A 12,758-nucleotide genomic window follows, 5' to 3' on the forward strand; every position below is an offset into this window, starting at 1 on the left:
AAGAGCTGGAAGTGGTGTTGTGGCTCAAGTGGTAGAGCACTAGCCTTGAGCAAAAGAAGCTCAGGGGCAGTGTCCTGGTCCCAGCTTGAGGCCCCAGGACCGCGCTGGCCTGGGTCTGGCCATGGCACCAGCCTGTCACCTTGTTGGGGAGACAGGTGTGGAGGTTTTTTGCCTGGCCTGGCTTCTTGATCTGGGGCCGTGTGGCCATGGTACTGGACCAAGGCTGGCTGTTGTGCAGGCATCTCCTCATGGCCCTGTCACCTGCAATGTGGGGCTGGGTGGATGGGGGCGGGAGGAGCGAGGAACTCAGCGCTGGGAAGACCAGCCCGGCCCTGGCCTTCAGTGGCTGTCAGCTGTCCCGCAAGGAACAGAGTGTCAGACCCAGATTCTCCCAGAAGGGCACGCGCACGGCACCGGGACCAAGGCTAGGCCTAAGACTGCAGGGCGGGGGCCGGTGGTGGAGCGCAGGCCTGGGGTGTGTGCGGACTTCACCCCTCGGGGACCGTCCCCCAGGACTCCGGGTCCCAGCTCCCCACCCCACAGCCAGGGAGGCTCAGACACAGGCGGGGGCGCAGCTTTATTGGGGTCCTGCGCGGGTGGTGGTGGTGTGGGTGGGGGAAATCCGTCAGTCCAGGGGCTGCACACGCAGCCACAGGCCGCCCTCGGCGCGCATGATCAGCTCCGGCTTCCGGCGCGGCTCCGCTCCCGAGGCGTCGGGCAGCAGACGGAAGCGCAGCAGCGTCAGCGCCAGTGCCACCTTCATCTGGTTCAGCGCGAAGGTCTGCCCGATGCAGTTCCTGCGGGGCGGGGAGCGGGGCGTGGGGGCCGGGCCGGGGATCCGCCCCCAACTCAGAGCAACAGCGCGCTCCCCATCTCCGAGCTACCACATGCAACCTGCGCCCCCAATCTCCATCCACTGCGCCACCTGCGCCTCAATCTCCATCCCTTGCGCCACCCGCGCCTCCGTCTCCATCCACTGCGCCACCTGTGCCTCAGTCTCCATCCACTGCGCCACCTGCGCCTCAATCTCCATCCCTTGCGCCACCTGCGCCTCCGTCTCCATCCACTGTGCCACCTGCGCCTCCGTCTCCATCCATTGCGCCACCTGCGCCTCAGTCTCCATCCACCGCGCCACCTGCGCCTCAGTCTCCATCCACTGCGTGTAACCTGTGTGCCCAATCTCCAACCATGCACCACGTGCGCGCAAATCTCCAACGACTGCGCCACCTGTGTGCCCCAATCTCCAACTACTGCGTGTAACCTGTGCGCCCCAATCTCCACTGCGTGTAACCTGTGCGCCCCAATCTCCATCCACTGCGCCACCTGCGCCTCAGTCTCCATCCACTGCGTGTAACCTGTGCGCCCCAATCTCCAACCACTGCCCCACCTGCGCCCCAATCTCCATCCACTGCGCCACCTGTGTGCCCCAATCTCCAACTACTGCGTGTAACCTGTGCCCCCCAATCTCCACTGCGTGTAACCTGTGCGCCCCAATCTCCATCCACTGCGCCACCAGCGCCTCAATCTTCATCCACTGCACCACCTGCGCCTCAGTCTCCATCCACTGCGTGTAACCTGTGCGCCCCAATCTCCATCCACTGCGCCACCTGCGCCCCAATCTCCATCCACTGCCCCACCTGCGCCCCAATCTCCATCCACTGCGCCACCTGTGCCTCAATCTCCATCCACTGCGTGTAACCTGTGCGCCCGATTCCATCCACTGTGCCATCCGTGCGCCCCAATCTCCCAACCACTGCGCCACCTGCGCCCTAATATCCATCCACTGCGTGTAACCTGCGCCCCCAATCTCCATCCACTGTGCCTCCTGCGCCTCAATCTCCATCCAGTGCGTGTAACCTGTGCGCCCCAATCTCCATCCACTGCATGTAACCTGTGCGCCCCAATCTCCAACCATGTGCCACCTGCGCGCAAATCTCCAACGACTGCGCCAACTGCGCCCCAGTCTCCAACTACTGCGTGTAACCTGTGCGTCCCAATCTCCAACCACTGCCCCCCTGCGCCCCAATCTCCATCCACTGCGCTGCCTGTGTGCCCCAATCTCCATCCATGCGCCACCTGCGCCCCAATCTCCAACCACTGCACCACCTGCGCCCCAATCAACAAACCATGCGCCACCTGCGCAGTAGGAGCCCTGAGCCATGAGGTCCAGCTTCGACCCACCCACCCTGTGCCCAGGTCTCACCTGGGCCCGGCGGAGAAGGGGATGAAAGCCAGCGGCGACCTGTCCTTCACGATTTCGGGGTCGAAGCGGTAGGGGTCGTAGACCTGGGGGCCGGGCAAGGCAGCTGTTGTCCTTCATTGCACCCAGCCGCCCCTCCCACGCCCCAAAACAAGGCCTGGGAATGTAAGAACTGCATAGGGTCCGACTGCCCCATCCCTGGCCACGCCCCTCAAGAGGTCACGACGGAGGGGCGGGGCCATGCATGACCACGCCCCTCAGGCTGGGGGGTATAGAGGGGCAGGGCATCTGATGACCACGCCCATCGCCAGATCTCAGTTCGCAGGGAAGGGGCGGAGCTGTGCATGACCACGCCCCCGCACGGTACCGCGATGCGGGGGCGGGGCCACGCCCAGAGGGTCCGTGTGCGCAGGGGAGGGGCCATCCTGACCACGCCCCCCGTGGGGGTCCGAGGGTGGGAGTCGGGGCCAGAATGACCACGCCCACTAGGGGGGCTTCAGGCATGGAGCCCCGCGGGAGTCTGGGAACGGGGGCGGAGCCACCCTGACCACACACCCCCGCGGGGGTCCGAGGATGGAAGGCGGGGCCAGGCTGACCACGCCCACCAGGGCTTCAGGCATGGGGCCCCGCGGGAGTCTGGGAGCGGGGGCGGGGCCTCGCTGGCCACGCCCCTGGGGAACCCGGGAGGGAAGGGCGTGGCCATACCTCAGGGTCCGGCCACACCGAAGGGTTGTGGTGAACGCCAAAGATGCTAATGACACAGATGTTCCCTGCGGGTGGGAGAGAGCGGGAAGATGGAGTCCGCCCTGCCCATGGACCCCAGACACCCAGAAATCCCACTCGCGTTGGCACCTTTGGGGATGACCCGGCCGTCGGGCAGCGGGACGTCCTGCGTGCAGCGGCGGGAGATGACGGTGACGGGCGGGTGCAGCCGCAGACTCTCCTTGAGGCACATGGTCAGGAAGGGCAGCCGGGCCAGGTCGTCCCTGGGGACCGCCCCGCCGTTATCCCGGAGCCGCCGGAGCCCCGGCCCCGCCTGGCCGCCTGGCCGCCCCCGGCCCCGAGACTGAGGTCAAAACCACGCCTGTCCTCCCGGCTGCTGAGGATCCTGGTTCAGAACCAGCCCGGCCAGGGAAGCCCGTGGACTTCAGAAAAGCTGGACAGGCGCCGTGGCTCAGGGACAGCGGCCGGGCCGAGGTCAAGCCCAGGACCACACACAGATGGCCGACGGAAAGAAGGAGACTCTCCGATCGATGCTGGTCAGGCCGGGCTCACAGGCTGGAGCTCCTATTCTTACCCATTAACAATGGAAGAATCCATCAACACAGCCCCCCCTCCCCTCGTGGGGACAGAGCGGAGGGGAGGGACCGCGCTCACCACTCCAACTCCGGGGGGTCTCGGTCCCTCAGGAGCTCCCGCACCTCCTGCCGGCAGCGCTCCTGGTGCTCGGGGTGCTTGGCCAGGTTGTAGAGGGCCCAGGAGAGCCCGCTGGCCGTGGTGTCGTGGCCTGGGGGGCGGCAGGCAGGCGCGGGTCACCGGGTGGCTTCAGCACCCAGGGGCGTGGACAGCGCCCGGGCAGGGGCCATCCGGGGACCCACCGCCATGTCCCCAGAGTGGAAGAGCCCAGCCTTGACCCCATCCCTAGACCCAGCCTGGGATCCTCACCCCCAAACATGAAGGTGTCGGCCTCAGCCCGGATGTCCTCGTCGGACAGGGCCTTCCCGTCTTCATCCTGGAGAGAAATGAAGACTTGTAAATTCACACCCTGTCTCAGGGCGCTGGAATCTAACCTGCTGGAGGATGGAAGACCTGATAAGCAAACTCGATCCTCCCACCATTCCGAGGGTCCACCCCGTGGTCTTCACCTCTAAAATTTACTTCCACCAGCCGGGCGCGGTGGCTCACGCCTGTCATCCCAGCTACTCAGGAGGCTGAGATCTGAGGATCCAGGTTCAAAGCCAGCCTGGACACAAAAGGACCTGAGACTCTCATCTCCAATTAACCTCTAGAAAAGGGGAAGCAGGGCTTAGGTCAAGGGTAAGGTCAAGATCTCAGGGACAATGCCCAGGCGTGGCCACCGCACCCAGCATCTGTCTGACATTTTTGTTGGCTTTTCATGTGGGTGTGTGTGCACACGTGTGGGATGGTACTGGGCTTGAACTCAGAGCCTTGCACTCAACATTTTCACTCAAGGCTGGGATTCTACCACTTGAGCCACACCTCCACTTCTGCCTTTCGGCTAGTGACTTGGAGATTATGAATCTTACAGATTCGAGCCATGATCCTAATTTCTCAGCCTCCTGAGCTGCTGGGGTGATGGGCGTGAGCCACGGGGCTGCCTCACGGACAGCTCACGTCAGAGGTCTGCGTCACTTCCGGAGCTCAGGCCCCACAGCAGCCCACCTTGGCCAGGAGCAATACATCGATGAAGTCCAGCGTCTTGGCCTTGGCCTTGGCCTTGAGGAAGTCCTCGGTGCTGTGGCTGGCAAGCGTGCGGCGCCGTTCTTGGATGATGGCGTCCGTGAAGCCATGCACCAGGCGGCAGGCTCTGCGGAAGCGCAGGCCGTCGGGGGTGAGGTAGTACAGGCAGTCGTGGTGCAGGAAGATCTGTTGGTACCGTTTCGTTACAAGGGTGCTCAGCTCCAAGATGGCTTCGATGTAGTCACTGTGACGCCTACGGGGCCGGAGGAGAGGGGGAAGGAGGGGCTTTGCTTGTGGTCGCTCTGGATTTGAACTCAGGACCTCAAGCTAGCTAGGCAGGCAGCCCCCAGCCTTTCCTCCTTTTATTCTGCCTTTTACACAGGCTCGTTTAGACCATGAGCCTTCTATTACGACCTCCTGCACTACTTCCTGGCATGATTAGTGCCAGCTGTTACTAGTTGAGATGGGAGGAGGGGGTCTTCTGAACATTTTTGTTTTAACTGAGGCTGGCTTTGATCTGTGATCCCCAGATCTCAGACTCCTGAGTAGCTAGGATGACAGGTGTGAGGCACCAGTGCCCAGCTCTGTGATGGCGAATCCAACTGCACGAGAAATATGAGACATGACATCTGCATTGCACCTGTCAGGGAATTTCCAGACAGGATGAAGGAGGGAGAAGATTCATTCTGGATAGGGGTTCCCTAGGTGGAGGCCCAAATAAGAGAAGAAAAAAACAAAGGAAGAAGGAAGCAGCTGGCAAGCCCCAAGCCCCCCCTCTCCCCGCCACTTCTCTTTCTCGTTGCTTCCTGGCTGCCATGAGGTGAGCTGCTCTTCCCTCTCTTGCTCTGGTGAAATGAAACCTCTGACAGTGGGAATGAGAGTTAACTCTTTCCTGCCTTAAGCTGTTTTGTTCAGATCTTGTGGCACAAAGACAGGAATTCTGGGTAACATGTCACCTCCACACTCACGTCCAGGTTCCTGTAGTTCACACTGCTCACCCATGCTAGCTGGCCTTCACTCAAACAAATCTACCTTCCCATCCCTGTCCTTCAATTCCAGTTCTCCCCCTCCTCCTCCTCCTCCTCCTCCTCCTCCTCCTCCTCCTCCTCCTCCTCCTCCTCCTCCTCCCGGAAGGCCCTTGGAGTTGCTCTAGATATTCCTCCCTCCCCTTCCTCCTCCCTTGTGCCCACGGCCCAGATTTCCAGGTTCCAAGCAGGGACTCACTCCTGGCAGTTGCTGTCAAAGCTGAAGACGCATTTCTGCAAACTGTCCAACGTCATAAGGCTGATGTGCTCGAACATGTCCAGATGTTCAGCACCCTCAGAGATCAGACGCTGCCACTTGGCCTGGCCAGAGAAGGGGCTGGGTGAAGCCAGGTCCTGACTATCCAGGATGGCAATTAGGGTTGGGCCAGCCTTCCTGGTCCTCTGCCCAGGTGCCTGAAGCTGAAGCTGTGACTGGTAGATGAAGGGTAGAGGCGGCTGGGGACCGGAAGCCATGGTTTCAAATGGATAAGCTGACCTGCTTTTCTATCTGCTGTGCCAGTTTCGAATCCCTCATCCCCCCCACTCAGCGTCACCCACAACCAGGTGTGTAGAAGTCACAGTAGGTGCCGTGTGCGCATGGCTTGTCTGGCGTATAGTATGTGCTTAGTTAAGTGGGAGCCACCAACATCATTTTTGTCACTCACCCAATGGTGGGTGGCTAAACGTGACACTGATTCTTCATCCCTGAGCCACCCTCCACCTTGATTACAGCTTCTTCTGTGGGGAAGTGGAGCCTGCTTCTCTGTGTCCTAGTGCTGGCTCTGGCCTTGCAGAACAGTGCCAGAGATGTCTCTGCCACGCTGGGAAGCCCAGGGTGTTTCCGGAGGGAAAGGCTGCTGGGACCCAGCACTCACGTGCATGGTGGCCACACTCTTGTTGAACACGTTCACGTATGGCTTCAGGATGTTGAAGTGGAAGGCTGGGGTCAGCAGGCGGCGACGGCGGCTCCAGTGGCTCCCAGCACTCAGCAGGAGTCCGTTTCCTGGTGGGGGGGGTGGGGGGCAGTGAGCATGCGTGAGCACGGAGTGAGGACCAGTGAGCCAGCCCTGGGCCCACCCTTGACCCCCCCCCCACACCCGCAGCCACTCACTCACCCAGCCAGGGCTCCAGGAAGTTGTAGAGAGTCATCTCCTTGGGTGCAAACCCAGCTAGCATGGAGGAAAACCATCAGGAGCCCCGAAGAGGGGCTGTGTGTGGGGGATCCCCACTTCTCCCGCCAAGCCCAGAAGGAAGGGGGTCAAGGACAGAGGAAGAGGAGAGAAGAGGAAATCTACAGACTGGGCTGTGACAGCCAGCAGGACAGACGCCCGGGCCGACATGGCACCAGCACACATGGGCGCCACACAGCAGGCCCTGCCCTCCCCCCCTCCTCACCCCCCCAGCTGGGTCCTGTGTATCTCCAGCCTCTGCGTCATCCCCAGAGTCATTCTGCCCCTTGTCCTGCTCAGCTAGACCTCCTGGGGTGGGAGGACCCAGAGGACGGGCAGAGACTGGAATCCTAGCAGCCTACTTGGAGCCTGGAGCAGAGGGGCCACGAACTTGGGGTGGACGAGCCGCAGGATGGGGTGGATAGGCCCGATCCACCACAGGTGCACATCCCGAAAACAGTGGCCCAGCTCCTCCACCAGCTTCATGTTCTCTTCACTGCTTCTTGCCTAGGGAGGGAGAAGCGGGGCCAGTTCTGGCGGGAGGCCTCGGGGCCACCCATGCCTCTCCCTGCCCGCCCCACACCCCCTGCCCGGCTGATGCCAGGATGGACGGATGAAAGAGATAGACAGAAGCCTGGCACTGGTGGCTCAGGCCAGTAATGCCGGCTCCTCAATAGGCTGAGATGTCCAGGAGACTTATCCGCAATTAACAGGTAGAGCCGTGACTCAAGTGGTAAAGTGCTAACCTTGAGGAAAAAAGCTCAAGGGCAGGGCCCAGGCCCTGAGTTCAAGCTCCAGAACTGACACCTTAAAAAAAAAAAAGATAGTGGGGCCAGGAGTTTGGCCTAGCGGTAGAGTGCTTGCCTAGCATGCAAGAAGACCCGGGTTCGATTCCTCAGTGCCACGTACATAGAAAAAGCCGGAAGTGGTGCTGAGGCTCAAGTGGTAGAGCTCTAGCCTTGAGAAAGTCCAAAGACAGTGCTCAGGCCCTGAATACAAGCTCCAGGACTGGTACAAAATTAAAAAAAAAAAAGATATGGTGCATGATATACAAGAATTTTAGATGAGATAGCAAGATGACAGATGACACAGAGAGACTGACCGGGACAGAGGAGGTTCACAGATGTTTGTGTATATCTGTGAATTTTTCTTTATTCTTTCTATTTATCTGTCCTTTCTCTCTTTCTCTCTTCCATTCTGTTCCTCTTTTCCCCTCACACTCTTTCCTCTCTTTGTCCCGGCTTCCCTCCTTCCTTCATTCCTTTATTTCTTTTTTGTTGTTCTTGGTCACAGGGCTTGAACTCTGGGGCTGGGCGCTGTCCCTGAGCTCTTCAGCTCAAGGCTACTGCCCTACTCCTTGAGCCACAGCCCCATTTTCTAGTGATTAATTAGAGATAAGAGTCTCACAGTCTTTAGTGCCTGGGCTGGCTTTGAACCATGATCCTCAGATCTCAGCCTCCTTACTAGCTAGGTTTACAGGTGTGAGCGTTGTGCTGGCTTTTTTTTGAGCTCAGGGCCTGAGCACTGTACTTGGGCTTTCTCAAGGCTAAAACCCTACCATTTGAACCACAGTACTTGTTGACGGAGAGCAGTGCCCCTGCAGGTGAGAGAAGGGACGCCATCACTCATGGCAGTCAGAGAGGGGCCGTGCCTGAGGCCTGCAGAGCTGTGTCACACGGGCTGTGGACTCTATGTGGTTCACAAAGCAGGCCTCAAGTTCAGGGGTAGAAACCGACCTGGTGTGTGGGGGGGGCTGTAGGCTTCCCGTGAGCCCCCAATGAGCCAGGAATCTGCTCAGGGTAGACTGCAGAAATGTGGGTGGATAGAGGACAGGAATGGATTGGGCAAGATAATGAAGACAGAGAGGGCTCCCCTTGGCGTCTCTCCTCCCTCTTGCCCTCATTTTTCTGCTGTCCTAAGCCTCCATTGCCCACCCACCCCTGGAACCCCGTGCCTTAAGCCCATTCCTTACCCCCCTAGGGGAACCATGCTGGTATCTGACCCCACCATGCTTACCAGGCCCAGATGACCCCAAAACCAGTTCCGTTTGGGAGGCTGCGGGAAACACCGGAGACGACAGCAATTGCTGTAGAAATTGTAGGTCCAGGTCAGGATTCGAGCCAAAAGCCAGGAGGCCCCGGCCAGCATCAAGAGCAGCCATGGAGAAGTGGTGAGGAGCCAGCTCAGGCCCAGCCAGGACAGGCCCAGCTGCAGCATCCTGTGGGACCAAGGGACAGAGCGGAGCTCAGAAGAGGGACGGGAAGTTCCAGGAACGCAGAGTGTGGACTGTGAGTGCTGGGAGCAGGCAGTGGTGAGGGAGGAACAGGAGGCTGGCAGCAGGGGCAAAGGAAGATATGGGAAGTTGGCAAACCTGTTGCAGTCTCAGTGGACTACTGGGAGGCCGCTGTGAGGGAATGTTACCCAGAAACCACCAGAGCCAGCTCGCTCCCTGACCTTGGCCAGTGGACCACTTCCCCCAGCCTGGCACCTGCTTGCTATCTTTCCCAAACTCCTCTTCCCTCCTATGGGATTTCCTTGTCTCCGGCTACAGAGGTGCAGAGTCTGGGGGAGGACGGCTGTGTTGCACAACCCAGTCCCCGCAGCCCAAGCTGCCTCCGCCCCGGCTGGGCAGTCAGCCAGTGGAGGAGGAGGAGACGCAGGAAGGAACCCAGCTCAGGGCCACGGGCTGACTGACAATGGACTCTCAGGATTTAGCACCTTGTACTCTATTCAGGGGTTAAGATGAGTTTAAGCCCCAAAGTTTACAGCCACCCCAGCCATTCCAAAGGCCAAACATGGCAAGGAAATGCATGGATTTGGAGTTCAGGGCCCAGTGAGCCTCTGAGGTTGGGCTGAGAAGATGCAATGTCCTGTTCCTCCTGGAGAATTCTGAGGCTCTGGATGTGAATCTCTGCCCACTGGCTGCCCAGCTTGGCAGGAGTTCAAGTCCTCCCTGCTGGCTGAGCTGAGATTCTGCTGCTGCTGGTGGTCGTTATGAGCTTCAACCCAGCACACGGGCTCCTGAGCAACTCATGCCCCAACAACACTTCCGGTACTTCCCTGGAGGTACGAGTCTCATGGCTTCCGATCCTGGGTAGCTATGAATTGCAATCCTCTGATCTCAACCTCCTGAGTAGCCAGGATTACAAGCCTGAGCCACCACACCCGGCTTCAGCCATGACTTTTAAGAGCAAGAACAGAGACTGTGGGTGTGATTTAAGTGAAGAGTACTCCCGTAGCTGAGCAATTTGGGCTTTCTAGGTTCAGGTACAAAGAATCCAGTGGAGCTGATTATCTGGGTCTGATTGTATAGATAAAACTGGCAGCCAGAAAAATACCCAGAGGCCTCAGCTTCAGAGGGCAGAGAGAGCAGAGGAGAGGCATGGGGGGAGGGCAGGGACAGGAGACTGTAGTAGAGTCCTAGCTTGTGGGCAGAAAAGGGGGGGAGGTATCGGGGAGAGGGCTGGGAATGTAGCTTAGTGGTAGAATGTTCACCTAGCATGCACAAAGCCCTGGGTTTGATTCCTCAGTACCACATACGCAGAAAAAGCTGGAAATGAGGGCTGGGAGTTTGGCCTAGTGGTAGAGTGCTTGCCTAGCATGCATAAAGACCTGGGTTCAATTCCTCTGTACCACATACATAGAAAAAAAAAGCTGGAAGTGTTGCTTTAGCTCAAGGGTAGAGCTCTAGCCTTGAGAAAGGTCCAAGGACAGTGCTCAGGCCCTGAGCTCAAGCCCAGGACCAGAAAAAAAAGAAAAAGAAAAAGGAAAAGAAAAAGGCAGAAGTGGTGCTGTGGTTCAAGTGATAGAGTGCTGGCCTTGAGCAAAAGAAGAGCCCAGAGTCTAGGCTCTTAGTTCAAGCCCCAGGACTGGCAAGAAAAAAGAAAAAGTTGGAAAATAAAGGTGGGGGGAGAGGATGCTTTGTGTGAGCAAGGTCTGGGCTTCCTCCACAGGCAAACTCCCAAATGAAGCTGCCAGCCATGAAAAGACAGGTCAAGGTCCCTTAAATTCCTGATTTGAAAACATGCATGGCTTCCGGCAGTCCTCCCTACCAGAAGTCCTCCCTATCGGAAGTCATCCTTTCCAGGGATCTTTTTGTAAAGCCACCTTGTTCCTGGAGATGTTTCCTCCCCCCGGCCCCCAACCTCCTTATCAGAAGGCCATCCCTTCTGGGAACCATTCCTTCTGGGAGCCTTTCCGCTGGAAGTCGTCCCTTCCCAGTCCGGAATGAGGGGGTGTCAGGCCTCGAGGGAGCCCTCTGCTCCACATCACCGGGTTAACAGACTGCTCGACGCCAGCATGCCACAGCGAGGAATGGTTTCTGCTCAAATGCGGGAGTCCGAGCAGAGGACAGATTGTTGTGGCTTCTTGTCGTTTGCTTCTGTTTTCTTGCCGGTCCTGGGGCTTGAACACAAGGCCTGGGCACTGTGCCTGAGCTTCTTGGCTCGAGGCTGGCCCTCTACCACTTGAGCCATGGCTCTGAGCCAGCTTTGGGGCAATTAATTGGAGATAAGCACCTCAGGCAGGCTTGGAACCTCAACCCTTTCATCTCAGGCTCCTGAGTAGTTAAGACTGCAGGTGCAAGCCACCCGTGCAGAGCATGTGTTCTATGGATTTATTTTATTCTTTTGTTTGTTTTTGGTCTGTGGTGGGGCTTGAACTCTGGGCCTGGGTGCTGTCCCTGAGTTCTTTTGCTCAAGGCTACTGTTCTACCACTTTGAGCCACATCTCCATTTCTGGTTTTTGAGTGGTTAATTGGAGTCTCCAGGACTTTTCTAAGTTGCAGTCCTCAGACCTCAGTCTCCTGAGCAGCTAGGATCACAGGCACGAGCCACTGATGCCCAACTAGACTCAATTGGAAACATATCTCCAATTCACCACTACATAACCGGAAGTGGGGCTGTGGCTCAAAACGGTGGACAGTCAACCTTAAGCAGACGAGTAAGCAGACGAGCTCAAGAACAATGTTCAGGCCCAGAGTTTAAGCCCTACTACCAGAAAAAAAACAAAAACCAGAAACAAAAAACCAAAAGATCACTTTCAACAGGCTCTGATGGCTCGTGTCTGTCATCCTAACTACTCAGGAGGCTGAGATCTGAGGATCAAGGTTCAAAGCCAGCCTGGGCATGAATCCACGAGACTCATCTCTAACTACCAAGAAAACTGTTAATGGAGTTGAGGCTCAAAGTGGTAGAGCACTAGCCTTAATAACTCAGAGATAGTTCCCAGGCCCTGAAGTCAAGCCCCAGGACTGACTAAAACAAAATGCTTGGGAGTTTGGCCTAGTAGTAGAGTGCTTGCCTAGCATGCACAAAGACCTGGGTTTGATTTCTCAGTATCACATACATAGAAGAGGCCGGAAGTGGTGCTGAGGTTCAAGTGGTAGAGCTCTGGCCTTGAGAAAGCCCAAGGACAGCACCCAGGCTCTGAGTTCAAGCTCTCCTACTGTCAAAATAATTTGAGATAAGAGTCTCATGTTCTTTAGTGCCCGGGCTGTCTCTGAACCACAATCCTCAGATCTCAGCCTCCTGAGTAGCTAGGATGACTGGCTACAGTTGAATTTAATGGGGAAAAAATTAAAAAGTACCAGGTAGGATGACTCGCACCTGTAATTCTAATGACTCAAAAGTCTGACATGGGGTAGCTTTAGGTTTCAGGCCAGTCTGGGCAAAAAGTTCATGAGACCCCATCTCAACCAATGAAAAGCTGGGCACCATGGTGCCACATTCAGGACTCCTCAATGGGAGTATCACAGTCCCGCTGTGATCCAAGAGCAAGATCCTATTTAAAAAGAAAAAGAAAAAAGAAAAATAAAGCTAGAGGTGGTAGAGAGGCTCTCGTAGTCGAGTGCCTGACTGACAGGTGTGAAGCCCTGAGTTCCAACAGATTAGCACAGCCAGCCAAGGAGTCAAGTGCAAATACTTTATTTGGAAACGGTAAAGA

General features: G+C 57.5%; 1 protein-coding gene across 1 annotated transcript; it reads right to left on the reverse strand.

Annotated features, from left to right (window-relative positions):
• Positions 1 to 572: 572 nt before the first annotated feature.
• LOC150067860 (cytochrome P450 4F3-like) lies at positions 573 to 9,383 on the reverse strand. The gene is made up of 13 exons (XM_090335510.1): positions 9,304 to 9,383; positions 8,832 to 9,033; positions 7,178 to 7,322; positions 6,762 to 6,815; positions 6,522 to 6,649; positions 5,846 to 5,967; positions 4,604 to 4,874; positions 3,866 to 3,932; positions 3,578 to 3,707; positions 3,053 to 3,186; positions 2,906 to 2,970; positions 2,204 to 2,286; positions 573 to 797 (listed from the first exon to the last, which is right to left on the reverse strand). Exons 2-13 carry the CDS (start codon positions 9,030 to 9,032, stop codon positions 626 to 628), a joined length of 1,572 nt encoding a protein of 523 aa, XP_090191636.1. The 5' UTR covers position 9,033; positions 9,304 to 9,383; the 3' UTR covers positions 573 to 625.
• Positions 9,384 to 12,758: the final 3,375 nt, after the last annotated feature.

The sequence above is a fragment of the Megascapheus bottae genome, chromosome 1, assembly GCF_031878675.1.
Source record: "Megascapheus bottae isolate mThoBot1 chromosome 1, mThoBot2.hap1, whole genome shotgun sequence".
Taxonomy (NCBI): Eukaryota; Metazoa; Chordata; class Mammalia; order Rodentia; family Geomyidae; genus Megascapheus; species Megascapheus bottae.

Coding starts and splice junctions, on each gene's coding strand:
- LOC150067860 (XM_090335510.1), bottom strand. CDS start 9,032: ATGCTGCAGCTGGGCCTGTCCTGGCTGGGCCTGAGCTGGCTCCTCACC. Junction 3,708..3,865: donor CGACACCTTCATGTTTGGGG/GTGAGGATCCCA, acceptor GCCGCCCCCCAG/GCCACGACACCACGGCCAGC. Junction 798..2,203: donor CCCTTCTCCGCCGGGCCCAG/GTGAGACCTGGG, acceptor CCCGCCCCGCAG/GAACTGCATCGGGCAGACCT.